This window comes from Cololabis saira, chromosome 13, assembly GCF_033807715.1.
Source record: "Cololabis saira isolate AMF1-May2022 chromosome 13, fColSai1.1, whole genome shotgun sequence".
Classification (NCBI taxonomy): Eukaryota; Metazoa; Chordata; class Actinopteri; order Beloniformes; family Belonidae; genus Cololabis; species Cololabis saira.
The window spans coordinates 8,709,305-8,736,798 of NC_084599.1; the positions used below are offsets into that span (position 1 = coordinate 8,709,305).

A 27,494-nucleotide genomic window follows, 5' to 3' on the forward strand; every position below is an offset into this window, starting at 1 on the left:
CCAGCGAGCACCAGAGCTGACATGATGGACATGCAAGTCCTCGGAGACTCGAGAAAACGCAGGACGCCAGTCTGCAACATCAAGGTCAGATTTCTATGCTCAAGTAACAACTTTGTAATTAATGTCTTGTTTTAACATGCGGTTTGTGCATCCATCCAAACTCCTGTTACTTCTGGGTGGTTTCATAAAACGAGGGATAAAACCTGTCTTTTCCAGCTCTTCCCTGCAGACAAGACTTAAATCTTATTGTTATTGTAGACAATAATGTGTCTACAAATATTTATGAAAAAAGCAGTCTTAAATCGAAATACCAACATTTTAATTTCTATTCTATTTTGTTTCACATATATCTATTTCTATTTTTTTTTTTTGTCTTTAGCAACGAAATTCATCAAATAAATATAGACTAAATATAGTTTATGCAAACACATGGTGTGAAAAATAGACAACCTCCAGGAATGCAGGACTCATGAAAACCTTGCACTTTATAATCATGTTGCAGCTTATAATTTAATGTGATTTCAGATTAATTTTACTAGCAGGCTGTTGACAGCCTGGTTTACTGACACTCATAAATAACTTCCTTTTCTTTTTCCACGTGCGACATAAGTTTTGGTAATAGTGCCTAGTCCTAATTTTGATCAATTTTCTGCGTTTGATTGTCTAATATTAAGTCTATATAAAGTGTGTGGGTGCTGACAGAGAGTGAAAATCGTCCCTGCGTGCCAGAAGGAGCTTGTTTTTCATTGTATGGCAATAAAGAAACTCTATGTTCCAGGGCTGTGAGTAATAATGATCCCCCCCCCACCCCAACCTGGCTGGTTGCTTTTGAGATGTTGACAAGGAATGACTCTTATTCTTATTCTTCATGTGTGAATAATGTGTGACTAATGAATATTATAAAAGACTGGAGGGAACCAGCTTTTAATCAGCCACTTTTCCAGAGGGCTCATGGATGTATTTGCATTGCTTTGGCTGTTTGTTTGACCTGAACGTTACCTGTGATGTTTTCACATCCTCTGGGTCCAGCCAAACATCTGCTGTTTATCCTTTCAAGTCTTCGGCTTCAAGGGCTCTCCTCTTGAAAGCGAGATATAAAAATATAGGTGGGGTGGAGGAAAGTGTAAAGGAGTCATTACGTCAGTTGCTTGGGTTTTTTTTTGTTTTTTTAGGAAATCTTTTTTTTACTCGTTCCTGTCAGAGTGAGTGAATAATGGTAACGTTACATAACAGTTGAATTCTTTAAAAAGCAGCAGGTAGTTTGTCAGGACAGAAATATTCCCCAGCTGATAGGAGCTCTTGTAAAAAAAGAAAATCACGATAACCGTTGCCCTTCAGCCCAGCTTTTGCAACAAAGAATAGAAAATTGTGTGAATGGAAAATAAGTCATTCAGAGGTTTCACTAACTCGTAAATCCAGCTTTGCTTCACTGGAGTACACACAGTTCTGCAACCCTCTCTATCTGCTCGGCTTCAAAGGGACACCTTGTCTCTTGCAGTTTTCGTAATTTTTGAAGTATCAACTGCACTTTTCTTTTCAGAGCAGCTGAGCAGTTTCTGGGTTTCAGGAGTTTGAAATTAGCAGCAACATCCTGACGGTATACTGTATATCCTGGTGTTGTCGACTCCCACCAGGGAGATGTGGGGAAGAGATGAACAAACTCCAAACTAGAGAGGAAATACCTCCCTGCTATCTAGCAAATGTGATGCCACAGAAATTAAACACCGTGTCCGTCCCAGTAGGTTGTCTCCTGAAAGTCTTCTGCTTGATATTTGTTTTGTTTTAAGCCAAGTATTGATCACTACAACTTCACTCATAACTATTTATTTTAAGTTAGTGGGGAGTGTTCATGTTGGAGACAAGGATGCTTTTAATAGATCACAGGAAAGACTCACTTTTGAAGAATAAAGACGAGGAATATAGTAGTAGTCTTTCACAACATCGGAAGAAATCTTTGATTAACCGGACAAATCAGAAAACTGCGTGAACTAATGAACTGACCTGTAACTGACCTGTAGGTAAGACCTGTAACTTACCTGTAACTGACTTGTAACTGACCTGTAACTGACCTGTAGGTAAGACCTGTAACTGACCTGTAACTTACCTGTAACTGACCTGTAGGTAAGACCTGTAACTTACCTGTAACTTACCTGTAACTGACCTGTAACTGACCTGTAACTGACCTGTAGGTAAGACCTGTAACTGACCTGTAACTTACCTGTAACTGACCTGTAACTGACCTGTAACTGACCTGTAGGTAAGACCTGTAACTGACCTGTAAGTAAGACCTGTAACTGACCTGTAGGTAAGACCTGTAACTGACCTGTAACTGACCTGTAACGTACCTGTAACTGACCTGTTACTGACCTGTAACTGACCTGTAACTGACCTGTAGGTAAGACCTGTAACTGACCTGTAACTGACCTGTAACGTACCTGTAACTGACCTGTTACTGACCTGTAACTGACCTGTAGGTAAGACCTGTAACTTACCTGTAACTGACTTGTAACTGACCTGTAACTGACCTGTAACTGACCTGTAACTGACCTGTAACTGACCTGTAGGTAAGACCTGTAACTTACCTGTAACTGACTTGTAACTGACCTGTAACTTACCTGTAACTGACTTGTAACTGACCTGTAACTGACCTGTAACTTACCTGTAACTGACCTGTAACTGACCTGTAACTGACCTGTAACTTACCTGTAACTGACCTGTAACTGACATGTAGGTAAGACCTGTAACTGACCTGTAGGTAAGACCTGTAATGGACCTGTAACGGACCTGTAACGGACCTGTAACTGACTGTAGGTAAGGCCTGTAACTGACCTGTAACTGACCTGTAACTGACCTGTAACGGACCTGTAGGTAAGACCTGTAACTTACCTGTAACTGACTTGTAACTGACCTGTAACTTACCTGTAACTGACCTGTAACTGACCTGTAGGTAAGACCTGTAACTGACCTGTAGGTAAGACCTGTAATGGACCTGTAACGGACCTGTAACGGACCTGTAACTGACCTGTAACTGACCTGTAACTGACTGTAGGTAAGGCCTGTAACTGACCTGTAACTGACCTGTAACTGACCTGTAACTGACCTGTAACTGACCTGTAACGGACCCGTAACTGACCTGTAACTGACCTGTAGGTAAGACCTGTAACTGACCTGTAACTGACCTGTAACTGACCTGTAACTGACCTGTAACTGACCTGTAACTTACCTGTAACTGACCTGTAACTTACCTGTAACTAAGACCTGTAAGTAAGACCTCTAACTGACCTGTAACTGACCTGTAGGTAAGACCTGTAACTGACCTGTAACTGACCTGTAACTGACCTGTAACTGACCTGTAAGTAAGACCTGTAACTGACCTGTAACTGACCTGTAAGTAAGACCTGTAACTGACCTGTAACTGACCTGTAGGTAAGACCTGTAACTGACCTGTAACTGACCTGTAGGTAAGACCTGTAACTGACCTGTAACTGACCTGTAACTGACCTGTAAGTAAGACCTGTAACTGACCTGTAACTGACCTGTAAGTAAGACCTGTAACTGACCTGTAACTGACCTGTAGGTAAGACCTGTAACTTACCTGTAACCGATCCGTAACTTACCTGTAACTGACTTGTAACTGACCTGTAACTTACCTGTAACTGACCTGTAACTGACCTGTAGGTAAGACCTGTAACTGACCTGTAGGTAAGACCTGTAATGGACCTGTAACGGACCTGTAACGGACCTGTAACTGACCTGTAACTGACCTGTAACTGACTGTAGGTAAGGCCTGTAACGGACCTGTAACTGACCTGTAACGGACCCGTAACTGACCTGTAACTGACCTGTAGGTAAGACCTGTAACTGACCTGTAACTGACCTGTAGGTAAGACCTGTAACTGACCTGTAACTGACCTGTAACTGACCTGTAACTGACCTGTAACTGACCTGTAACTTACCTGTAACTTACCTGTAACTGACCTGTAACTAAGACCTGTAAGTAAGACCTCTAACTGACCTGTAACTGACCTGTAGGTAAGACCTGTAACTGACCTGTAACTGACCTGTAACTGACCTGTAAGTAAGACCTGTAACTGACCTGTAACTGACCTGTAAGTAAGACCTGTAACTGACCTGTAACTGACCTGTAGGTAAGACCTGTAACTGACCTGTAACTGACCTGTAGGTAAGACCTGTAACTGACCTGTAACTGACCTGTAAGTAAGACCTGTAACTGACCTGTAACTGACCTGTAAGTAAGACCTGTAACTTACCTGTAACCGATCCGTAACTTACCTGTAACTGACTTGTAACTGACCTGTAACTGACCTGTAACTTACCTGTAACCGATCCGTAACTTACCTGTAACTGACCTGTAGGAAAGACCTGTAACTGACCTGTAACTGACTTGTAACTGACCTGTAAGTAAGACCTGTAACTGACCTGTAACTGACCTGTAGGTAAGACCTGTAACTGACCTGTAACTGACCTGTAGGTAAGACCTGTAACTGACCTGTAACTGACCTGTAACTGACCTGTAAGTAAGACCTGTAACTGACCTGTAACTGACCTGTAAGTAAGACCTGTAACTGACCTGTAACTGACCTGTAGGTAAGACCTGTAACTTACCTGTAACCGATCCGTAACTTACCTGTAACTGACTTGTAACTGACCTGTAACTGACCTGTAACTTACCTGTAACCGATCCGTAACTTACCTGTAACTGACCTGTAGGAAAGACCTGTAACTGACCTGTAACTGACTTGTAACTGACCTGTAACTGACCTGTAACTGACCTGTAACTGACCTGTAACTGACCTGTAGGTAAGACCGGCCCCTCAAACGCAGGTTACTGCAATGCTGTTGACCGTCAGTTGCACCTGAACTTGTAAATCTGTAGCTTCCTGCCTGAAAAACATCCCAAACTCTCATCAGTTTTATGGTGTTTATGAATAAAAAAATAACAAAAGAATGATTCCAGGTATCCAGAGAAGATCGGCAATGAAATATATCATTTATTTCATTTTATTTTTCTTAAATCCAAAGAAAACTGAGCTACATCTTTGGATTTAGCTCAACTAGGAAGTCTACATTTCTTCTTAAGTTTCTTAAAAGGCAACATTATTTTTAACTCTGCTGACATTATCTAGTTATTTAATCACAATCATCATTTGCCTCGGGTAGGTTGCCTAGTGAGTGCTAACCTCAATCAAAGTTAATCGCCACTAGCATCGGGAGTGTAACTCAGATTAAGGATCTAGGGACTATCAGATGACAAATGATAATTTTTAACCTACTTTTAGCGTTTTAACGTGATCAGGATAACAATTAGTAGATCTGTAGTTATGCGCTGTAACATTGGATCTACTTGTAGCACTAGATCTGAAGTTATGTAGTGTTTTAGGCTTAATTTAATTAACTCAAACTGTGGTACATGAACAATGCTGATCCTGGATATTGTCATCTGGAACCCTAACGACTGTAAAACGGCAATGGCGTTTCTGGGTTAGCAACAGTATCTAAGGGGGCGGGGCTTGCTGATAGGTCAGGTCCTCACACAGCTCTGCATTTACAAAAATTACCATTTTTGGGCTCAGAAATTTTATTTTTTATTATTTTTTTTTATTTTGAATTTTTATTTCGGTCCATTTGGATACAACATATTACAACATAAAAAGGTCCAATATTTTGAATGGCACCGAAAAGGTATAGGCTGAAGCCAAGGCTTATTATGCCTACCCTTTTATGAACCTCAACTCAGGAGGTTTTATACAAAACAAAACTAATAATTTGGATTCAAACATTGAAAAAGAATGGATATATTGGACAAGTATCAGAGGTATCTGGACAAGAAGCAAAGACAAAAACAAAACAAAAAACATACTATAAATTGCAAGGAGTGATAAATTAAGTGGTTTTTGGCTAGAGACTGTACAGCGAACTGTACAGCGAACTTATTTTTGAATTTGGTTACAGTAGTGCATAGTTTTAGTTCATTTTCTAAATTATTCCATAGCTGGAGCCCCTTTATTGATATACAGTTGCTTTTAGTATTGGTCCGTACACCCATTTTCTTAAAGATACATGACCCTGAACCCATCAAATGCTCCTGAAAACCAGTGTATGTGAACACAACTTAGCTGCATTATCAAATGCTCTTTAAAACGAGAAGAAACACTTAGCAAGTGTCTTTGGAATGGACTGAGAGGTGTTTGTGGAAAACAGTCCTGTGGTTTAACAGATCACAGTCTGAAACTGTCTGGAAACAAAAGAAGGGAGCTGACGGTTTGCTCCGATCTGAAGAGGAGACGGGTCATCAGTCTTGCCAACAGCACACAGATACCATCGTCTGATGGCATGGCTGTTTTGATTCAGGGATGTGAGGGTGGAAGGGGTTAACTGCATCAGAGTGAACTTGTGCTGAGGGGCACGTACGTTTGTTGCCCTATGGAACACCAGGTCAAGAAAAGCACGTTTCTAACTGAATCAAGCTCACAATTCTAACATTATCACAGACTCAAAAGCATAAATTGGCATTCTGGGAAAAACAGTCATTAACTTTTGTGTTAAATAAGAGCAGTAATTCAGGCTGCAACAAACAGAACAAGAACATTTGCTTAAAATGACTTTAATGGTGTGTAATTATGCTCCTTTGTTTGGACGTTATTGTGCAGCAAACTCTTTAATGTTGGCTTCACAGGAAATGCATGAGATCCACGTGATCCTGAGCGATTCTTTTAAGTATCCTGGGAGACCCTGTGGACTCTATTTTTTAGGCGTAAGAAACAAAAAGGCCTGAATGTATCGAAGGTGGCGCAGGGACCGCACGTGTCCCGACAATAAAAGCATTTGAGTTCTGAGTGGGGACTTCCCGCTATTCTTCTCCTCACAGCAGGTTGAAGGCTGGGACAATGACCTCCAGACGCTGAGCAGATATTGTTCAGAAAGGGATCATTTCTGAGCAGTTTGGGCGAATCCAGCCCTGCACAAGTTCAGCCTGCGGACAGACATCACTTATGCTTATATTTCTTGCAGCATTTGTGCAGATGAAGGATAAAAGCCTCCCTGTAACCTGATATTGTGAGCAGACGGCAGCTTCTGCGCGCTACAGTTTGTGATGATCAGAGTAACGCAGCATTGCTTCATGAAGAACATGTTCTCATTAGTATTGACTTATGTTAAGAAAGTCCCGTTTGTGCTGAATAGATGTTATTTTTGTGTCTTTGTGTTTTAAAGGAGTGTTTGAAAGTGACTTTTTGTCTTGAAGTAAACCACAAACAAATACGTTCTTTGCCTGCCTGAACAAAGAGGTCTGGTTGAAACGTTCAGATAATTGGAGCCCATTCGATAGAACATGAGGATGAAATATTAGCAACACTGTAAAAGCAGCTATTGTGTGTGTTAACAAACCATAAAGCCCAGCTTTAATAGGAGTATCAACTGTTCTGAGGCAACTGCACAGTTTATTGTCCTCTCGTCAAGCTGGCAGCCAGCGAATGTGCTCAAAGCCTGGATTTATCACTGTTTTCTTAGCAAATTCAGTCGTAATCTCAACATGTTTCTTTAGCGTCACTCAGGCATTCCCCCCGCGCCCCTCCTGCTATGTGAGGACGGTCTGTGAAGACGTTAGACAGTCAGTGGATCCTCCGACAGTCCAGTGGATGAGTGAGCTGCACACAACCCAGAGAAGTCCAAAGCACACAGTCAAACAGAGACACGTCCTCCACACTGTTACTAGAGTATTTCATATAGAATGACTCTTTTCTCATCCATATATATTGTCTGGAATACAATCCCAGATCAGAGAGGTTGGGGAAATGGTGGTGGTGGTGTTGGTGGGGGGTCCTGCAACACATTTTACATTGGGCAGTTTAGAGCTGGTACTAAGTACGTCACTTTAAACAGGTCATGTAATCACGGTTTAGTGCAAAAACAGTATTCATGTGAGAGCTTGAGCCTTAGAGGAGCAATGATGGGAAGAAGAGCGTCAGTTTGTCGACAAATATGTGAGAAAATGGTTTAAAAGGTTTGAGGTTTTTGTCCACAGAGGAAAATGGGAAGGGGTTTGTACATCACACTGCAAAGAGAGAAGAAAATCTTTTCATGCTCCTTTAAATCCACGCACAACGTACGTGAAGGGAGAAAACAAGGAAAGGAGGGAGAAAAGAGGAAGGGAAGAAGGAAGGAGAGAGCAGGAGGAAAGAAGGAAGGAAGGGAAAAGGGAAAGACGGAAGGAAGGAAGGAAGGAAGGAAGGAAGGAAGGAAGGAAGGAAGGAAGGAAGGAAGGAAGGAAGGAAGGAAGGAAGGAAGGAAGGAAGGAAGGAAGGAAGGAAGGAAGGAAGGAAGGAAGGAAGGAAGGAAGGAAGGAAGGAAGGAAGGAAGGAAGGAAGGAAGGAAATGAGCCTTAAAGAAAGAAAGAAAGAAAGAAAGAAAGAAAGAAAGAAAGAAAGAAAGAAAGAAAGAAAGAAAGAAAGAAAGAAAGAAAGAAAGGATGATGAGATAGATTTATAGTTGAAAATATGGAGTTGAATTGGTATTTTTTTTATTGTCATTTTTATCGTTATCGGGATAAATGCCAGAAAAGTGATACATTTTTTAGTCCATACCACCCATCCCTAAAACAGAGACACGTCCTCCACGCTGTTACTAAAGGCAGAGTATTTCATATAGAATGACTCTTTTCTCATCCATATTGTCTGGAAATACAATCCCAGATCAGAAAGGTTGGGAAATGGTGGTGGTGGTGTTGGTGGGGGGTCCTGCAACACATTTCACACTGGGCAGTTTAGAGCTGGTACTAAGTACGTCACTTTAAACAGGTCATGTAATCACGGTTTAGTGCAAAACAGTATTCATGTGAGAGCTTGAGTCTTTGAGGAGCAATGATGGGAAGAAGAGCGTCAGTTTGTCAACAAATATGTGAGAAAATGGTTAAAAAGGTTTGAGGTTTTTGTCCACAGAGGAAGATGGGAAGGGGTTTGTACATCACACTGCAAAGAGAGAAGAAAATCTTTTCATGCTCCTTTAAATCCACGCACAACGTACGTGAAGGGAGAAAACAAGGAAAGGAGGAAAGGAGGGAGAAAAGAGGAAGGGAAGAAGGAAGGAGAGAGCAGGAGGAAAGAAGGAAGGAAGGGAAAAAAGAAGGAAGGAAGGAAGGAAGGAAAGAAGGAAGGAAGGAAGGAAGGAAGGAAGGAAGGAAGGAAGGAAGGAAGGAAGGAAGGAAGGAAGGAAGGAAGGAAGGAAGGAAGGAAGGAAGGAAAGGGGAGAAGGAAGGGAGAAAACAAGGAAAGGAGGAAAGGAGGAAGGAAGGGAGAAAACAAGGAAAGGAGGAAGGAAGGGAGAAAAGAGGAAGGGAAAAAGGAAGGAGAGAGCAGGAGGAAAGAAGGAAGGAAGGGAAAAAAGAAGGAAGGAAGGAAGGAAGGAAAGGGGAGAAGGAAGGGAGAAAACAAGGAAAGGAGGAAGGGAGGAAGGAAGGAAGGAAGGGAAAAAGGAAGGAAATGAGCCTTAAAGAAAGAAAGAAAGAAAGAAAGAAAGAAAGAAAGAAAGAAAGAAAGAAAGAAAGAAAGAAAGAAAGAAAGAAAGAAAGAAAGAAAGAAAAAAGGATAAATTCCTGTTGATGACGTTTTTGTGTAACAAACATGACGGATCTGAGAGCGAGATAATTTATAGTTACAAAGGTGGAGTTGAATTGGTATTTTTTTTTATCGTCATTTTTATCGTTATCAGGATAAATGCCAGAAATTATCGTGATACATTTTTTAGTCCATACCGCCCATCCCTAAAACAGAGACACGTCCTCCACGCTGTTTCTAGAGGCAGAGTATTTCATATAGAATGACTTTTCTCATCCATATTGTCTGGAAATACAATCCCAGAAGGGAAAGGTTGGGAAAATGGTGGTGGTGGTGTTGGTGGGGGGTCCTGCAACACACTTCACACTGGGCAGTTTAGAGCTGGTACTAAGTACGTCACTTTAAACAGCTCATGTAATCACGGTTTAGTGCAAAAACAGTATTCATGTGAGAGCTTGAGCCTTTGAGGAGCAATGATGGGAAGAAGAGCGTCAGTTTGTCAACAAATATGTGAGAAAATGGTTAAAAAGGTTTGAGGTTTTTGTCCACAGAGGAAGATGGGAAGGGGTTTGTACGTCACACTGCAAAGAGAGAAGAAAATCTTTTTTTTCATGGAAGTCAGAAGACTATTTAGACTATTTTACTAATTTAAGAATTCTAGTCAAGAACTTTTTTTTTTAGATATTTTTGCATACAATAAGATAATTTGACTAGATTTATGGGATATTAGACTTATTTCTAGAGGGGCTGTTTTTTTTGGGGGATCCAGTCCATAACCGCGTCAAGAATCAGCAATCCTCCATAGTTCACGTCAGCACAGGGGACAAGGAACTACTTTTGAAAACCACAATATACCCAGCCATTTTCGCAAATGCCACTTAAAATGTAATTGTGTAAAAAGAAGTTGCACGTAAACCTGGTTCAGCGGTGGGATCAATGATCTGGGCTCACACGGGAAAGAAATGGGTGTTGGAGGCTTCAGAGCAATTATAACCTGTGGGACCATCCACGGTCCCACAAGTGTAAACCCCGGGCTGTGTGGTGGTGTTTGATTGTATCAGGGTTTATTCATCTGTGGTAGCAGGATTGATGCAGTAAAGTCTGCTGAGAGTTAAGCATATTCTCCCATCAAGAGCTGTTTTTAAATCTCAGGGATGTCAGTGCATTTAAAAGAAAAAAACTGAATTGAAAAGCCACATTCTGCAAACGTTACAAAGGCAGGACTGAGGAGGACGGCGGTACGGAGATGGGACCGGCCCACCTGCAGCGGTGACCTGTCCACGATGGTGAACGTGAATGAGAGTAAATATTTGCTAGAACAGGACAAACTGTCTACAAAGAATAGAAATCAAAGTAAACAGAAGAATCGCTTTCAATCAATTCCTATGTTTTTCTAAATTGAGGTTGTTGAATTTAAAGACTTGTACTTTTGGATATGTGTATTAGTTGTACAAATGAACTGAAATGATAAAATAACATATGCATGAGGTATGGTCTCGGAGTATGTAAATAAATATATATATGTATATAAATAAACCCTACTCTATGTGATATGGGGAGCGTTAGAGGTCGGCTGTCTCGTTGGTGATTAAAGGAGACTGATCTTCCTGCTAAACTTTAACAGAAAGCAAATACATTTTTCTTTTTATTTCTCGGGACAAGTGGTCTTTTATTCAAAGTTCAGAGAGACAGGAGGACAAAAGACAGTAAAAAAAACAGGCCAGTAGTTGAACCTGGACCAGCGGCAACGAAGACGTACAGTCTCTGTATGTGGGAATCCTGCTCATCCATCAGCCTGAGGAGTTTGAATGTTTAGAGTCGTCAGTCTCATCCATCAAAGAGTAAATCTGGGCAGACACTTGGGAATCTGCATCAGAAAGGAAGGGTGTGTGGTGAATTAATGCCTTAGCTTTTGTGTGAAAGGTACGATACTGTTCCACGACAGCCATTAATTCCCACTGAGCAGGTCTGTTTGTGCTCCTGAGAACGGGATGGAAATCTCTCTTGAGCAATATGCATCAGTTCTGATCGGTGAGGACGGCCAACCGTTTCCTGCAGCTGAAAATGTTACAGAAAAGCACCTTTACATTCATCAGTCTCACCCATTTTGCCATTTGGAGTTTTGACATGTGGTTTCCATAGCTCAGAGAAGTAACCCACCTGCTGTGCGACATGTGTGTGTAGGTGTTCGTTCTGTGCCACGGACTCCTGCAGTTCTCCCAGCTGCTGCACAGCGCCTACTTCAAGAGCACCATCACCACCATCGAGAGACGCTACGGCCTCAGCAGCTACTCCTCGGGAACCATTTCCTCCCTGAACGAGGTGAGAGCCAACGATAACACGTCCTCACTCAGTGTGAGATCCTGATAGCTCCATTTCTGTGATACCGATGACAAAAGAGGAACTGGAGTACAAGCAACACATCAGAATCACACTTCCTGACCACTCGAATGGGGCTCCAGTTCTTCTGACGGTGTTGTTGCAGGTGCAGACGTGCCGAGTAGTGGGAGAGTTCTGCAGGAGCTCATTGCAGAGGGGGCAGAGTTGTTGGTTTTTAAATTCATTTATTTTTGCTCTTTTATAATCTTTAATGGGATTTAGTTGGATTTCACATGTAAACGTTATCCATCTGTCCAACATGCATGACCCCTCAGTCACCAGTCACAAGCGTAATCACCAGCTTGGCACTTGCTGTCCGCTGGCTTTCTGCTGTATTTCATGAAAACAGACCAGACAAGGCCAGAATGTTTCCGACGGCCGGTGTTTTGACCATTTCTGCTCCCTGCCGAGAAATCGTACTTTGTGATTCTGCGCATGCACACGATCGATTTTCAAAGTTTGCATCATTTCTTGCACAATGTAAAATTGATAATATGGGATGTTGAGTATTTGATCCTTCAAAATACACTACCCATGACGTGAATTGGATTACATTTTGTGAACATTATACGATAAAGAGAAAAAAACAACAATTCTATGGCTTTATTTGATATTCATTCAGTCATTGGCCTTTATTTAACCAGGCAGGTCAGGTTTAGGGAGTAAACACAGTAAAATTGTAGCTCTACAAAGGTAGAAAACCATTAGGGAGCATTTTTTGGCAAAGCAGAAGAAATTGGCAGAACACCGGCTGTGTATTTGGTTCTGCTGCATCACATTTGGTGTGGACAGAGTCCCTCCTGAGCGTTATCACCTCACACTGCAGCCCTGTGATAATAGAAACGTGTCTCTGAACCTGCCTCTGTGTCTGTTTCTCAGATCAGTAACAGCATCCTGATTGTGTTCGTGAGCTACTTCGGGAACCGGGTTCACCGGCCTCGTGTGATCGGCGTGGGCGGACTGCTGATGGCCGTCAGCGCCATGATCCTCACCTTACCTCACTTCCTGTCCCAGCCCTACGAATACGACTCCGTGTTACACAGTAAGACCAAGCGAGAACCAGGCCGTCCAGTCCACCGCCTCAGAGGTGGACACACTTGTACTAATCTGTCAGAGGAATGCTCACTTGAAGCATGTAGCACCCTATAATGTAATTATTTCCTGAAAATGTAATAACACCTGAAAATGTAATAAAATTTGCACTTAACTCAATCAAAAATGTAATGAAACCCAATAATGTTATAACTTCCCCAATAATGTAATAAAATATTCTGACGGATATTGTAATAACATTTTTAACGATAATGTAATACATTATTACATTATTGGGAATTTATAACATGGTACTCAAAGTCTGCAATTTAACCCAATAGTCATTCTGGTGTTTCAAATCCAGCGTATATAACATTCTTAGATTCTTAAAACACAAAATGTAGAATTCTGGACTGAAAATGAACATATATATATATATATTACATTATTTGTCAAGTATTACATTATCAGTTTTTGGAGAAAAAAAAAAGACCCACCTGAAAATTTAATAAATTCACAATAATGTAATAAGGTATTACATTATTGGTAAAAATGTTATTACAATATCAGTCAGGATATTTCATTACATTATTGGATTGTATTACATTTTCGATTGAGTTAAGTGCAAATTTTATTACATTTTCAGGAAATTATTACATTATAGGGTGCTACAGGGCATCATTTTTTTAACTCTGCTGGGGTCAAACAAGTATCTGCATCCTGGCTCAGCGGAAGTTTTGCTTAAATAAGGGCTAAATCCATTTTCTTCCCGCAGTCAGTGAAAGCAGAGACGGAAAGCTTAGAGCTACATCCAGGGCATTTCATCTGCAATAACATTGTCCCCCTAATGCCTTCCAGTTTGTCTTAGACAAAGTAGTCTGGCGTCAGTGGAGGGTCAGAGAAGCTCCAGGAAATTAAAAAAGCTCTCTGTCCTGTCATTAACTATCCTTTCATGTCTCTTCCCTCTTCCTCCCCGGCTGTGTTCACATGCAACCAACTACCCAGATCGCCACGACATCTGCAACCTGCACAGCAACGTGAGCCGCCCGGACACTTGCGGGCGCGACGAGACCAGGCAGCTGACGGACACCAACAAGCTGTGGCTGCTCATGGCCATCGCCCAGCTGCTCTTCGGCCTGGGCTCGGTGCCTATCCAGCCCTTCGGGATTTCCTACATCGATGACTTCGCTGCACCGAAGAGTTCTCCTCTGTACATAGGTGACTCCCCCGGAGCTCCCATGAACACTAATATGAGTGTGTGCACAAAAGGGAAACACTTTGAGGGCCTGGGGCCGGATTCACCAATATGTTCTTAAGAACGATCTTAAGAAATGTCTTAAGATCTAAAATTAAGAAGTTCATAAGAAAGTTCTTAAGTGAAATTCTTCAATATTTTCTTAAGAACCGTCTTAAGAACTGTCATTTCTTATGAATTTCTTATTTTTCCTACTTAAGAACTTCTTAAAATATGTCATTGTATTGCACGCACCAAAAAACAACATTTATACAGGTAGTTTGGTCTTAACCGTCAGTCACTCACTAAACATGGAGAAGGAGAAAAAGAGATGCAGGAAATTTTAGGTTATGGTGGATGAGATTAACGTGCAAAAAGAAAATACTATTGGGGAAAATTGATAATAATTAACTACCACGCTAACTAACATGCTAACAAACAGTTAACAGGCTCTTTGTGCAATTAATTACAAAGTATATCCTCAAACTATGACCTACTAGTCTAAACTTGTCTAAAATGTGTTGAAAAAGGTGATATTATTCAATTCAATCTTTATTTCAGACTCAAATAGGTCCATATAAAGTAGAGGCTAACCTTTTCACAGAAGAAATTTTAAGACAGGTCAAGGTTGTCTTAAAGTTAAGAAAAAGTCAAGAACAAATTTGAGAACTTTTATTTCAAGAATACCATTTATTCTTAAGTTTTTTCTTAAGAAGAAACTTAAGACGAAAGTTGAGAAAATACTTAGAACTTTTTTGGAGAATATGACTTCTTCTCTTTTTTCTTCTTAAGACTGAACTTAAGAAAAAAATGACACTTAAGAAGATTTTTTTTCTTAAGAATGTTTTGTGAATCCGGCCCCTGTTTGTCATCACTAGAGTAAAGTTCTCAGTGATTCAGAGTATATACAGTATGTTGGGGTTTGACAGAGCAGAACCCTGTCACTGAGAACCTGAGTCTCAAAATATCACAGTCCAGATTTTCAGGGTTTTAGGACATCCACATAGGCGTCTCTTCTTCTCTTCGTTTAAAAAAAAAAGACAGGATGTGGTGACAATCAATACCTGTGGATGACTCAGCTCACTATAATCGGCTCTTATGAACAGAGCTGTAAAAACATTGAGGAAAGGAAGCTGCTGTATCGTATTTCTGTGCTTGTACCAGACGTTTCATTTAGACTGCGTTGGCAGTAAAGTTATTTTCTTCCCTCAAAGCCTTCAAAGTGTATATTGACAATATCCAGCCTTGTTTAAATGAGGTTTTATGTGTCATCTAGAGGGGGCCGTCTAATTAGTCTGAGATGTCCTCGTTCAGATTCTGCCTGAGTAGACTTCATTGATTTTGTTGAACAAAGTAGAAAAGTGGACCGTTTAGTCTGATCTTGTTTAAGTGGGCGCAGATGACAAGACTGATCTTTTTATTTAGATATGACCCCGTTCAGCCACATCACAGATTTAAACACACAGATACAAACTTCTCTGCTTAAATTGTGATGGGATTATTATGTTTCTCTTTCTCTCTTTCTCTCTCTTTCTGCTTGCACTGCTCCACTTCACTCGTACTGTTTTGCAAAGTTTGAATTTAATGCGTGGAAAGATGAGATGGGACATCCTCACGCCTGGTTTTGACATCAGCAATGAAGATTCATGTGTCGTTCATGAAAGAACGGATAACAATACGACAGAAAAGTCTGTCAGAATCTCAGGAAGAGATATTGATAGGATAACTGGAGTCTCTGCTGATACCGGGCCTGCTTATAAATGATGAAGAGGTGTCGGCATGTTCCAGACTGCTGACAGTAATACAGACAAAGAAACACAGCCTCTGTAAGGAGAAGTCGTGTTTACCAGCCAGGAACAAATTCATTTACTCCTCCGCTCATTTGAAGATGTTGTTTGTCATCATTTCTCCGTAAGTGAAATCAGATTTGGTCCCAGATCACTGTGCTGTTTTTGAAATCCACCTTGTTTCTTATCCATGACATGTTGCTGAGATGTTTGCATGTCACCAATGAGAACATGATTTTAATTTTCTATAAACCCTTTTCACTTAACAAGTGAGGATGTGTATGAATGAATAATGATCTAAGTGTAGCACTTTGAGATTCATTGAATATAAAGTGCGTTACAAGTTAAATTCATTATTATTATTATTACTTGTCATTTCCAGCTATCCTGTTTGCGTTATCTGTTTTTGGCCCGGCCATCGGCTACCTGCTGGGCGCCGTGATTCTGCGGATTTATGTGGACGTGGACAAAACTGGCTTCGGTAATGAGGGGGGGTGTTTGAAGGGATCCAACAGTAAATGAAACATCATAGTTACTTTACTGCACATCATGGGAACTCTGTGGTCACCGCTGTGTTCTTTGCAGGAGGCCAGCAGGAGCTGAGACCCGGAGATCCCCGCTGGGTGGGCGCCTGGTGGATGGGTCTGCTCATCGGCGCCGGCTGCCTGGTTCTCACCTCCATTCCCTACTTCTTCTTCCCCCGAGAAATGCCCTCAGAGCAGAACGTAAGTTTCCATCTGACAGGCTTTTTTTGTTTTTATCTGATATTTCAACCTCTGATGGGAAAACGTAGGGATGGCTGTTGCAAAAGCAGTACCAGGAACAGTCCCAAGCATATCAACATTGGGAGGATGCATTCATTAAATACCTTATTTAACTAGTTTAAAACCACTGGCACCGTTTATGGGTGTGGGAAACGACTGCAACCTCTAATAGAGCTCTGCAGACAACAGCACAGCATGAAGTGTGTTGTACTGACCTCTACTGGCTGGTTTGTTGTATTGCAACTTTGTTTTTTTACAACAAGGAGACGATGTATGACGTCATGTCGCTGAGAACACGAATGGATTTCTATTGATCACTTTTTAATGACTTTTTTAGATCTTTTAAAAAGTCTGCAGTGTATTTAATCTTTAAAATAAGGTAAATTACTTTTAAATAAATAGCAACCCTCTCATGTTTGTGAAACCACACGTTTACTGTCCGGCTTTGAGTTAAACTTGAACAAGTAAAGAAATGTAAGTGATGAAAGTGTTTTCAACAAATCGTATTTAGATTTTGCCACTATTGTGATGAATGATTGTAATGTAGTATGTACACTTCCCACAAAAATACTCCAAATTAAAACTATACTCTACAAGGATGTAAAAATACATCAGTATAATCTTTAATCAGAATCAGAATCATGTTTATTTGGCCAAGTCAGGTCAAACAAGACAGGGAATTTGACTTGGTTATTTTCGCTCACAGTACAGTAAATAGATAAATGAAAATGTCATAATCATTGGGTAGTAAATACATTATTAGAACATTTTTCAAAATAAAACTGAGATATTTATTTTTCTAAATAAAGCTTTCACTCAATTATAGTTGAGTTGGAAGTACGTTTCCATCGCAAAATGTTACTCAGTTGCGTAACTTGATTAAATGTGCTTTGTTAATCTGTCAAAAATGCTTATAAAAAACTAAAGGATTTGATAGGTCTAACGTACACTCTAACCCATGATGCAGGATTAATAAGTGATGATGCTTGCAGTCATGTCATCTGCAGGTAGTCAGATTTAAAAAAAATACCCAAATAAAACCCCGCAGAAGTCTTGATTGTTGTGTTCAGCAGGTTTGGGTTGTTCATAATCAGGTCTGTTAGGTGACACTGGGCAGCTGTCATTTCAGCTCCTTATATCCTTATCACACTTATTTGATGGACTCACCTCTGCTTTTATCGCTGAACCAGAGGTGGAATAATGCTTTCTGGTGTTTTTCCTTTTCTAGATGAATGAAAGCGAGACAGACTCCAGTGATGACTTTAAGAGGCCAGATATATCTTTACTTGAGTTCCTCAGAAGTAAGTATGACATTCAGACGGCCAGAGCCGTGTTCTGTGCACTATTTTCCTTGGCGGTGTAGTAATCCTCGTGCTTGTATCCATCCCAACCAGTGTTTCCTCAGATGTTTCTCCACCTCCTGCTGAGCCCCCTGTTCCTGCTGCTGGTCCTGGCCCAGTGCTGCTTCTCCTCCGTCATAGCAGGTCTCTCTACGTTTCTCAACAAGTTTCTGGAACGACAGTACGGCTCGTCAGTCGCCTACAGCAGCATGCTAGTGGGTAAGTACACCGGGACTGTAAACTTAGGCCCAGTCCCAATCCCCCCCTAGTCCTACTTTTCAGCACTACCCCTAAATTTTGCGCGTTCCTGTGATGGTAGTGGTGTCCCAATTCCTCTTTGCATGTAGGGGGAGTGGACATATCGAGGGCTAGGGAGTATGAATCTAGCCCTTCACAGTGAGGGATTTCAGATGCTGACTTCGCGACCGAGGGCCAGAAAAATTTCCCAGAATGCTTTACGTCATCATTTGCAGACTGAATCAAACAAAAAAACATGGTGGACATTTCTTATTTTTAGTGAATAAAATCAATATTTTGAGTTAGTTTCTGCATAAAAATGCGTTTTGATTACATTTCTAGGGAGAAATATATATTTTACTTTCATAATATTCACTCAGTGAATGTACATAATCACTCGCTTGGTCGTTGTTGCGTTGTATCTTCAGATCTCGCCAGAATAAAGGCTGATTTATGGTTCCGCGTTACAGACTTAACGTAGCGTTGATTTAGCGCGGAACCATAAATCGCCGGCGGCTCTTCTCATCCCCGAAAACATCAGATCAAATTTCTTAACAGGCGTTATTTGGATAAACTGAGCCCAGGTTGGGGATCTTAACGGTTACTTTTACGCCTGAAAAAAGATTAAAACTTAATAAAGTGGCATATCAACAGCGCTACAGCTGAAATTAAAACAGCTTTTATCTCTGGGCTTCCTGATATGGTGTGACGTTTGTGCAAACGTAACTACGCAGTCGCTTACGTACCCGAACGTAAACCACGCAGTGAAGTAAAGAGTGGTGTCCCCATCCCTAGGGAACATTACAAGGACCCTACGTCTGTGGCTTCATGTTGAGGGTGAAGTGGTAGTGAGTGAGGGCTAGTGGTAGTGGGTAGGGTGAACATTGGGATTGGCCCTTAAAGCTTGGCATTATGAAACAGGGAGAATGCTTCTGGCTTTTCAGTCAAAATTTGATAATAAGTGCAGATGTTCAGTATTTCAGTTCAGGATGCATTGATTGATATTTTAGATATGTTTGTTTCAAAAGAACAATGAACTAATTTCTGCTAATCCACATATTTGACCAACATGTGGAGGTCTTTGTTTGACATCAGTGGCCTAATGAATGAAACCCAGCTGTTTGGTTCCAGGTGCTGTGAATCTGCCGGCGGTGGCCGTGGGGATGCTGATTGGAGGGGTGATCATGAAGAGGTTGGGTCTGTCTCTGAAGACCATCCCTCGTTTCTCTGTGGTCATGCTCACCCTTTCCACCCTCCTCTGCGTCCCGCTCTTCTTCATGGGCTGTCCCACAAAGAAGGTCTTCGAGGTCAATTACGAAGTGGGACCGAATATGTGAGTGAGGAGGCCTGAAGGTTTTAAACAGTGCTCTTGTTTTCACCGTGAATGACGGTGAATCCAGCATCGTATCTATGACACATCCCTTCTCCAATTCTGTTTTATCGTATAGCACCGTTTCACGACAAAAGTCTTGAGGTTGTATTTGCCAAATGTTGAGACTATCTTTTAATTATATGTTTTATCACGTTTTACTCACAAGCACACAAAAAAACAACAACATAGGATTTAAAGAAGGGGTACAATCGTTTGCACGTCTGTAAATGCAAAGTAAGGGCAGTCAACATTATAAAGAGGAAATAGTTGGTTTTAGAACATAATTCAGTTTTTCAGCCTGCAAAAACAGCCCCTCTAGAAATAAGCCTTTTTTAAGTAAAACATCTTTGCCAAAAGGATAAAAAACAAAAGTGAATAGAATTCTTAAATCTAGCAAAATGGTCTTTTAATTTTAATAGTTTTTGACGGTTATCCTAAAGATTCTCACCTGTTTTCTTAAACATGAATTGGTATGTTTTAATAGAGGAAGCACTTGGACCGAGTTTTCAGGCATTTATTGGCACCAGTCAGTCTTCAGCCTGTTACTTCTCACACATGGTGTGAAACCAACCTGGCAAAATAAAGATAAGATAAGATAAGATACGATAATCCTTTAATAGTCCCACAGAGGGGAAATTTGCAGTTTACAGCAGCAAAGGGGATAGTGCAAAAACAAGAGGCATCAATAGAAAAATAGTAGTAACACAGTAATAATAACACACTATAAACAGTAAACTGGTATATACAATAATAATAATAATAATAAGAAAAATAAATAATAAGTAATACTGGTATGGCGGATATTTACAGATGGATATTTACATAATTGCACGTTGCACGTTGCAGTGAATGATATAAACCATGTACATATGTGAAGATGTATATTGCTATTTATTTAGTACATTAGATTTTGACTTTGAATTGCAGACAAAGACGAATCCTTTTGGAAGGATACGAATTCATGTAACTTCTGGAAAATGACTGAGAAACAGAGCACACCAATAACCTCCCCCCTCATGTTGTTTAATCCTGTTTTTAGCCTCTCACTTATATTTACGAGCTATTTTTAACGTCATTGATTTTATTTACAGTGTCAGAAAAACTTGTGTGGAACAGCTGAAGGTTGAAATCACGTAATTAAAACTGTAGGGTCCAATCACATTTAGGGTCATAAATTTAAAAACTGAAGACGTAAAAACAAAGTGCTTTTTCTTAACATATTCCTGTTTTTGTGAAACACCGTGATTGATTTATTGTCCAGGAAACAGGCCTCTGCTTCCTCTCTAGTGTACTAATACAGGGTGTTTTATACCCCCGGGGTAAGAGCTGAACTACTTTAAGCTCTACTCAGCTCTACTTTTGATGGCATGGAAAATCCTCCAAAAAAATGCTGCGGTTAAGTAGTGCAAATACTCTCTGAAATGTCTCATAGCAGATATAAATGATTGCTTTGTTCTCAATCCTCGCCTCAACTGATATTGGGTTGACATTAACACTAGAATTGGCTCTGAACTTCAGTCCCAGCGACTCACATTTCTGTAACCCTGTTGCCCTTCACAGGTCTGTCTCCAAGTGCTATTCCAACTGCTCCTGTCCTGCCAACGCCTTCAACCCCGTGTGCGGCTCTGACGGCGTGGAGTACGTCTCTCCCTGCCACGCCGGCTGCACCAACTTCACCAGAGACCCCAACAACACGCACAGAGTTCAGGTCAGTCCTGCCACCAAGCAGCTTTTCACGGCTTCTTGAACACACATGTGTGCAGCCACGTGTGAAATGTACGAAGACGTTGCATCACTGAAATTACCAACCCAGAATAATCATCTGAGATGGAAGTGCTGGGTCAGTGGATTTAGTGAAGTTATTTTTGTTACAGAAAACATTGAAAAGGCTAGTGCTCAGGGAGAGAGTGGTGTGTTCATACTGCACACAACATGGGGAGAAGTTTAATGGGACCCTTCTATTAAAGACACAAAAACCCACAATTTGAAGCTGACCACAGTAATTAGTTTTGTAATTACTCTTCTTCGTTGTTGCGTATGCTGGTTGACTTTACGGCACCACTGGATTCGAAGAAAAACTCTCCTCCCGATTGAGGCTATAACTTTGGGGTTGTTTTTCCTTTTTTTTCTTTCTTTTCTTTGCTTGGATGACGTTTAGATTGGTTTTGGTGATCAATTTTAATTAGGGGTGTTGTGCTGCGTCCCAAAAACTGCACTGCTCCGTCAACACTGAGCCGGTGTGATGTGATTGAATTCTTAAATACGAATAAATCATCTAAAACCCTCATCGAGCAGACTCAGAGACCATATCCAAAAAAAATGTTCTTTGAATCGAGAATTAAAAAGGAAATATCATAAAATCAGGTTTTTTAGTTCACCCACATCTCTTTTTGGTCCACATCCTGCACATCCTGCACCTGTTCTTTACATGAACACTGCAATGTCCCATGCTTACTCATCCTGCAGCGCTACTAACTTGGGGGGGGTCACCCTAAGTTAACAAATCTTTGGACGTGGCATTTTGTATTTTTAAAATGTTCACAGCTTCTTCCGCAAGGAAAATTCAGCTGATTTCACCTTTACAGCTGGATACCCTTAATCCCAAACACTACCACTCACAAAAAACAAAAAACAAACACCTTTCAAAATCAATCCGCTCTTATCGTAGATGCATCTTATGCTGCAGTAATGCAGCTACAAAACAATCCAAAGAATAGATCTAGAAATACTGTAGATAGTTTTTTAATATAATCTATTTAAATGTGTTCACTCTGGTTAAAATCACTCATAATTAACAAAGCTGGCAGCTTAAAATAGTTAAAAGAAAATAAGGGAAAGAAGTGAAAACTATTGTCGTCACATTTGCAGTGATTGCTTAGACTCAGCCTGTTCTCACACTTTTATCTGAATTGCAGTAAATAGGAATGAAAATAACTGAGTCAGTGTTGCAACGATGCAGCTGCAAGGAATTGTGGGATGGATTATCTTCAGTACGTTGGTAAAGCATGGTCCAGTGTTTGAAATGCCAGAGGAGATAAGAGGGGAAGCATTGAACCACCTCTTCTTAACAGCTTAAGAATTCATGGATGGCACAAAGCTCCTTTTAAACTACAGGCTGTGCTACTTTGTGCCTGAAATAATAAAATACTTCTGATGTAGGGAAATATCTGGTCTAGAGGATCGACTAAATGTTTCTTGTTGACCAGAACCTTCCAGGTAGGAGCTGTCACAGCAGCCGGAAAGATGGATGCAAGCAGGATACAAGCCGCTCACAATCAATATCAAATCAATACGTTTTACTTGCAGAGCATGTAGGAGGTGTCTTAAAAAAAAAGAGCTAAACTGCAGTGTGTGAATGTCACATCTGGGGAATAATCTTCTGCTGTGTGGATTGCGGGTATTTCAGTAGATTGTTAGTCCGACTCAGCTCGTAAGGCCACTGTGTGCTTAAACCCAAACACGAGTGTCGGAGGCCAATTCTCCTGCCTTTCATGAGAGTTCAGATGCTCAACCAAAGACAGTTGGAGGAATTCAAGCCTGTAAAAAAAGACGTTTTTACAGACTTTGTTTATTTTGATTTATTTCTAGCGTTTGGTTTCATTTGAAGGGGGGGGAACAAAAGCACTTTCCAACTCTAAAAGCCACCGAGGAGCTCATTATGACGTGAAGCTCGAGACAGAGTTGTGTTTCAGAGACGGTGCTGATGTCTCTCGGTGTAGACGGGGGGGTCTCGTCTCAGAACCGTTCTCACCGTCTTCATGCTGAGCTCAGCCAACATCACGCAGCGTTATGCTGCGTAATGATAATATAGGTTTGGAGTGATTCGTCATCAACTTAATTTTCTGGTGTTATTGTTTTATATATTGATTTATGAAATGAAAAATGACTTTACAAAACTATGAAATATTAAATGTAGAGTTTTCGCCGTTTGATTTTGACGTGTAGGTTCTGAAACCAAAGAAATACTCAGATTCAAATGATTTCTTCCCACATTTGTTGAAGTTGAGATGTTTTGCTCCTCAAAGTTCCCCTTTTCTGGATACCGCAGAACAAGATCGTAATTACAATCATATGTTGGCATCAAGTGTCTTTTATCCTTTTTTTAACCCAGAAACGTGCTCAAAATGGACCTTTCCCAGCATATTTTGACATGTATTGCATGTTTGTAAAGCGGAAATTGATGTACTTTAACACATTTAATGAGCCTGTACATGATGTCAAGTATCAGCTTAGTTCATGTTTTGTGTTTGTATCACCGTTCTATATTAAGATATGCTAATCTTTACAGCTCTTTTAGTTTGTCTAACCTTTACCTACGTAATTTGTCAGTTGCTTTATTTGCAATAAGAGCTCTCCGTCAAGCACTAATCCACCTGGAAGCAAAAACAGACTTCCACCCTCGCTAAACTTTGAATCTCAAATTCTGGCTGGATTATCAAAATCTTGAGGTTGTGGTGAGAATATTTTGAATGGTCATAAGAAACGTGTTATTGAGATTTTTTTCCTTCCTTTTTCTTTCTTTATACAGATATATACGAACTGCAGATGTACATCAGACTCAAAGCATCACGCCCATCCAAGTCCTTGTCCAAACAGCTGCTCTCATTTTGTCCTTCCGGTGATCCTGGTCATCTCTCTAGCATCGCTGATCGCCTGCCTCACTCACAATCCAATGTACATGATGGTGCTCAGGTAAGGAACCATCACCATACGTTCAAATCTTAGTCAAATAGGTTTACAGTTGCAAGAATAATCTTGCTCTAACAGTTGTCCTCCTCTAAAAACACTTAGTAATGATTTTATGACCTATACCTTCTGTGGATCTCTGTCAGAGTTAAAACTCTGCCAGGCTCTTCTTGAAAAACATGAAAAAGAAAAGTTAGAAGTCTGTTTGTACAACTGGCAGTGGAAATTTATGAGAATTAGTTTATATTATAGTTTATTACGTTTTTAAAATATATATATATATATATATATATATATATATATATATATATATATATATATATATATATATATATATATATATATATATATATCTTATTTTATCTCTGTTTCTTATCATTTCAGATGTGTTCCCTCTGAAGAGAAGTCATTCGCTATAGGGATTCAGTTCTTACTAATGAGACTGTTAGGTAAGTCCCAAATGCTCAGTGTTTTAAGGTGAATCCTGTGATTATAGGTTAATGTATTAAGAACACTCTCCCATGACCTACAGCATCCAGCGTTGGCATAAAAATCTAAATATAAACCATTATAATTAAATTGCATGGAAACACTTCACAGTTTGTGGTTACATGGAGCACCAGAGTGCCCAGTGTTGTATAAATTAAATCATGAAATTGCTATTCATAAGAAAGGGTTGAGGTATGGAGTCCTTTATTGAAGTATTGCAGTATTTCTGGCTGTGTACAGTTCCTCCCCCGGTGCAGCATAGTAATAAGATAAGTAGGAATATTGCTTCTCGGTGTAGAAATAAGCACATCATTAACTCAGCCCACGATTCCAACCATGTAAAAACAGATTGTGCATGAACATTCGCTGTTTCTGTCCCTCTCAGCCTGGTTACCTGCCCCTGCTCTCTTTGGCATGGCCATTGATAAGTCCTGTCTCTGGTGGAAGCGCGTGTGTGGAAAGGAGTTTAGCTGTGGTTACTATGACAACGACATCCTGAGGAGCAGGTGGGAATGTTGACCTCTCAGTACATAATAGCATAAGCATATACAGGACTGTCTCAGAAAATTACAATATTGTGATAAAGTTCTTTATTTTCTGTAATGCAATTAAAAAAAAAAAGTCATACATTCTGGATTCATTACAAATCAACTGAAATATTGCAAGCCTTTTATTATTTTAATATTGCTGATTATGGCATACAGTTTAAGATTAAGATTCCCAGAATATTCTAATTTTTTGAGATAGGATATTTGAGTTTTCTTAAGCTGTAAGCCATGATCAGCAATATTAAAATAATAAAAGGCTTGCAATATTTCAGTTGATTTGTAATGAATCCAGAATGTATGACATTTTTAGGGCCCGAGCACCTTCAGTGCGAAGGCCCTATTGTATTTGCAGGAATTCTTCGTATTATTTTTCTGACAAAATGAAGGCCTTTTTTCCCCCTAAACGTGCCCAAAAAGTCACCAAATTTTGCATGCAAGTCAGGCCTGGCGAAAAATGTGATATTTAATGGTTTGCATTAATGGGCGTGGCAAAATGGCTCAACAGCGCCCCCCGGAAAACTTTGTGCCTCAAGCCCCACGATATGGTTTGACGTACATGCACGATAATCGGTACACACCTGTATCATGGGACAACTTAAAGAAAAGTCTCTTGGCGCCATGTCCCAAACCGAACAGGATGTCGGCCATTTTGAATTAGTCGTGTCATTTTGGCGAAATTTATGCCATTCCTTCGGCCGTTAATGCGGCCCGAACCGTAACGTGCACCCAGGTGTGTTATACATCAAAATATGCGTCTCCATCCTCCGACACCACGCATTACTTTTCTCTTTCAAAAGTGTTACCGTGGCGACGCTAGACGCCAAAAAGCGCGCCCCCCCTTCATCTGATTGGTCCATATTTGATAGTTCTCCAAAAGTCACCAAATTTTGCATGCAAGCCAGGCCTGGTGATAAATTTGATATTTCATGGTTTGCATTAATGGGCGTGGCCTAACGGTTCAACAGCGCCCCCTAGAATACTTTTCTCTGCCATAACTTTTGAATGGTTTGACATAGAGAGTCGTGGGTGGTGTCATTTCTGATATACTTATGGGGGGCGGTGGACATGAGTGCGAGGGCCCGTTCATCGCTGCTTGCAGCTTTAATTGTTTTTGTAATTGCATTACAGAAAATCACAATATTCTAATTTTCTGAGACAATCCTGTACGTCACATGCATGTGTTAATAATTGATGTTTCCCTGCAGGTACCTGGGTCTACAGGTGGGCTATAAGGTCATGGGCATTCTCCTGCTGGTGGTTCTGGGGTGGAAGGTGCAGCGGACCCAAGAGTACAGCTTCGAAAATAAGCCAGAGGGACTACTGTGATCGCCCAGAGACTTCTCTTTGATCCAGCATATCGTAGCCCTGCTGTACTGTAAAACATTTGCAGGAAGGCTGTTTCAAGCAAAGCTCCATGGGTTGACCCTGATTTCTGCAGGCCCAGTTCCCTGCAAGGCACCTCAACGAATGGAGAGAGGAAACTTCCTTAAAGGGAAAATGAGACCTATCACAAGTGAAGACAGGACATCGGAAACATCTATCGTACATAACACTGGTACCTCGTAACGTTTAACATGCATTCCTCCATCACGAGGAGACTGATTATCAAGCAACAGCTAAATGTCTTTGTTTTTTATTTTGTTATCAATCGGATTGGGTTTCTGTTTGCACTGGCACTGGGTTTCTGTTACTAATGAACTGTATAGCTTAATATTTAAATTATTTTTTTATAGATGGTCGTCTCATGTGGAGACACATACTCTTTTCATATGTGATCACATATACGTTTGTTATCAATACCATGGACGTTTCTTGTTTCATATCAAGCACATATACTGTTGTCCATATTTTATAAATAAAGTAAATAACCTCACACATTTCATGTACATAAACTAGGTGCAATGCCTGCAATACAAGTTTAACAAATCTAACCAAGTTGGCCAGAACGATAATCGTTCTGGACAAAGATTGCTCAATTTCACTTCTGACATTTCAATAAATTGCAAGTTTGTTTTGGAATTGGAGCAGCTAATATAATCCCTCAAGTAAATAAA

At 40.5% G+C, this 27,494-nt stretch overlaps 1 protein-coding gene across 1 annotated transcript; it reads left to right on the plus strand.

The window, feature by feature from the left end:
- Positions 1 to 27,494, plus strand: slco2a1 (solute carrier organic anion transporter family, member 2A1). Its single transcript, XM_061737006.1, has 14 exons — positions 1 to 84; positions 11,757 to 11,894; positions 12,831 to 12,993; positions 13,989 to 14,201; positions 16,387 to 16,485; positions 16,590 to 16,729; positions 17,997 to 18,069; positions 18,163 to 18,327; positions 19,477 to 19,678; positions 21,278 to 21,425; positions 24,246 to 24,409; positions 24,788 to 24,852; positions 25,278 to 25,398; positions 26,646 to 27,494. Exons 1-14 carry the CDS (start codon positions 22 to 24, stop codon positions 26,764 to 26,766), a joined length of 1,875 nt encoding a protein of 624 aa, XP_061592990.1. The 5' UTR covers positions 1 to 21; the 3' UTR covers positions 26,767 to 27,494.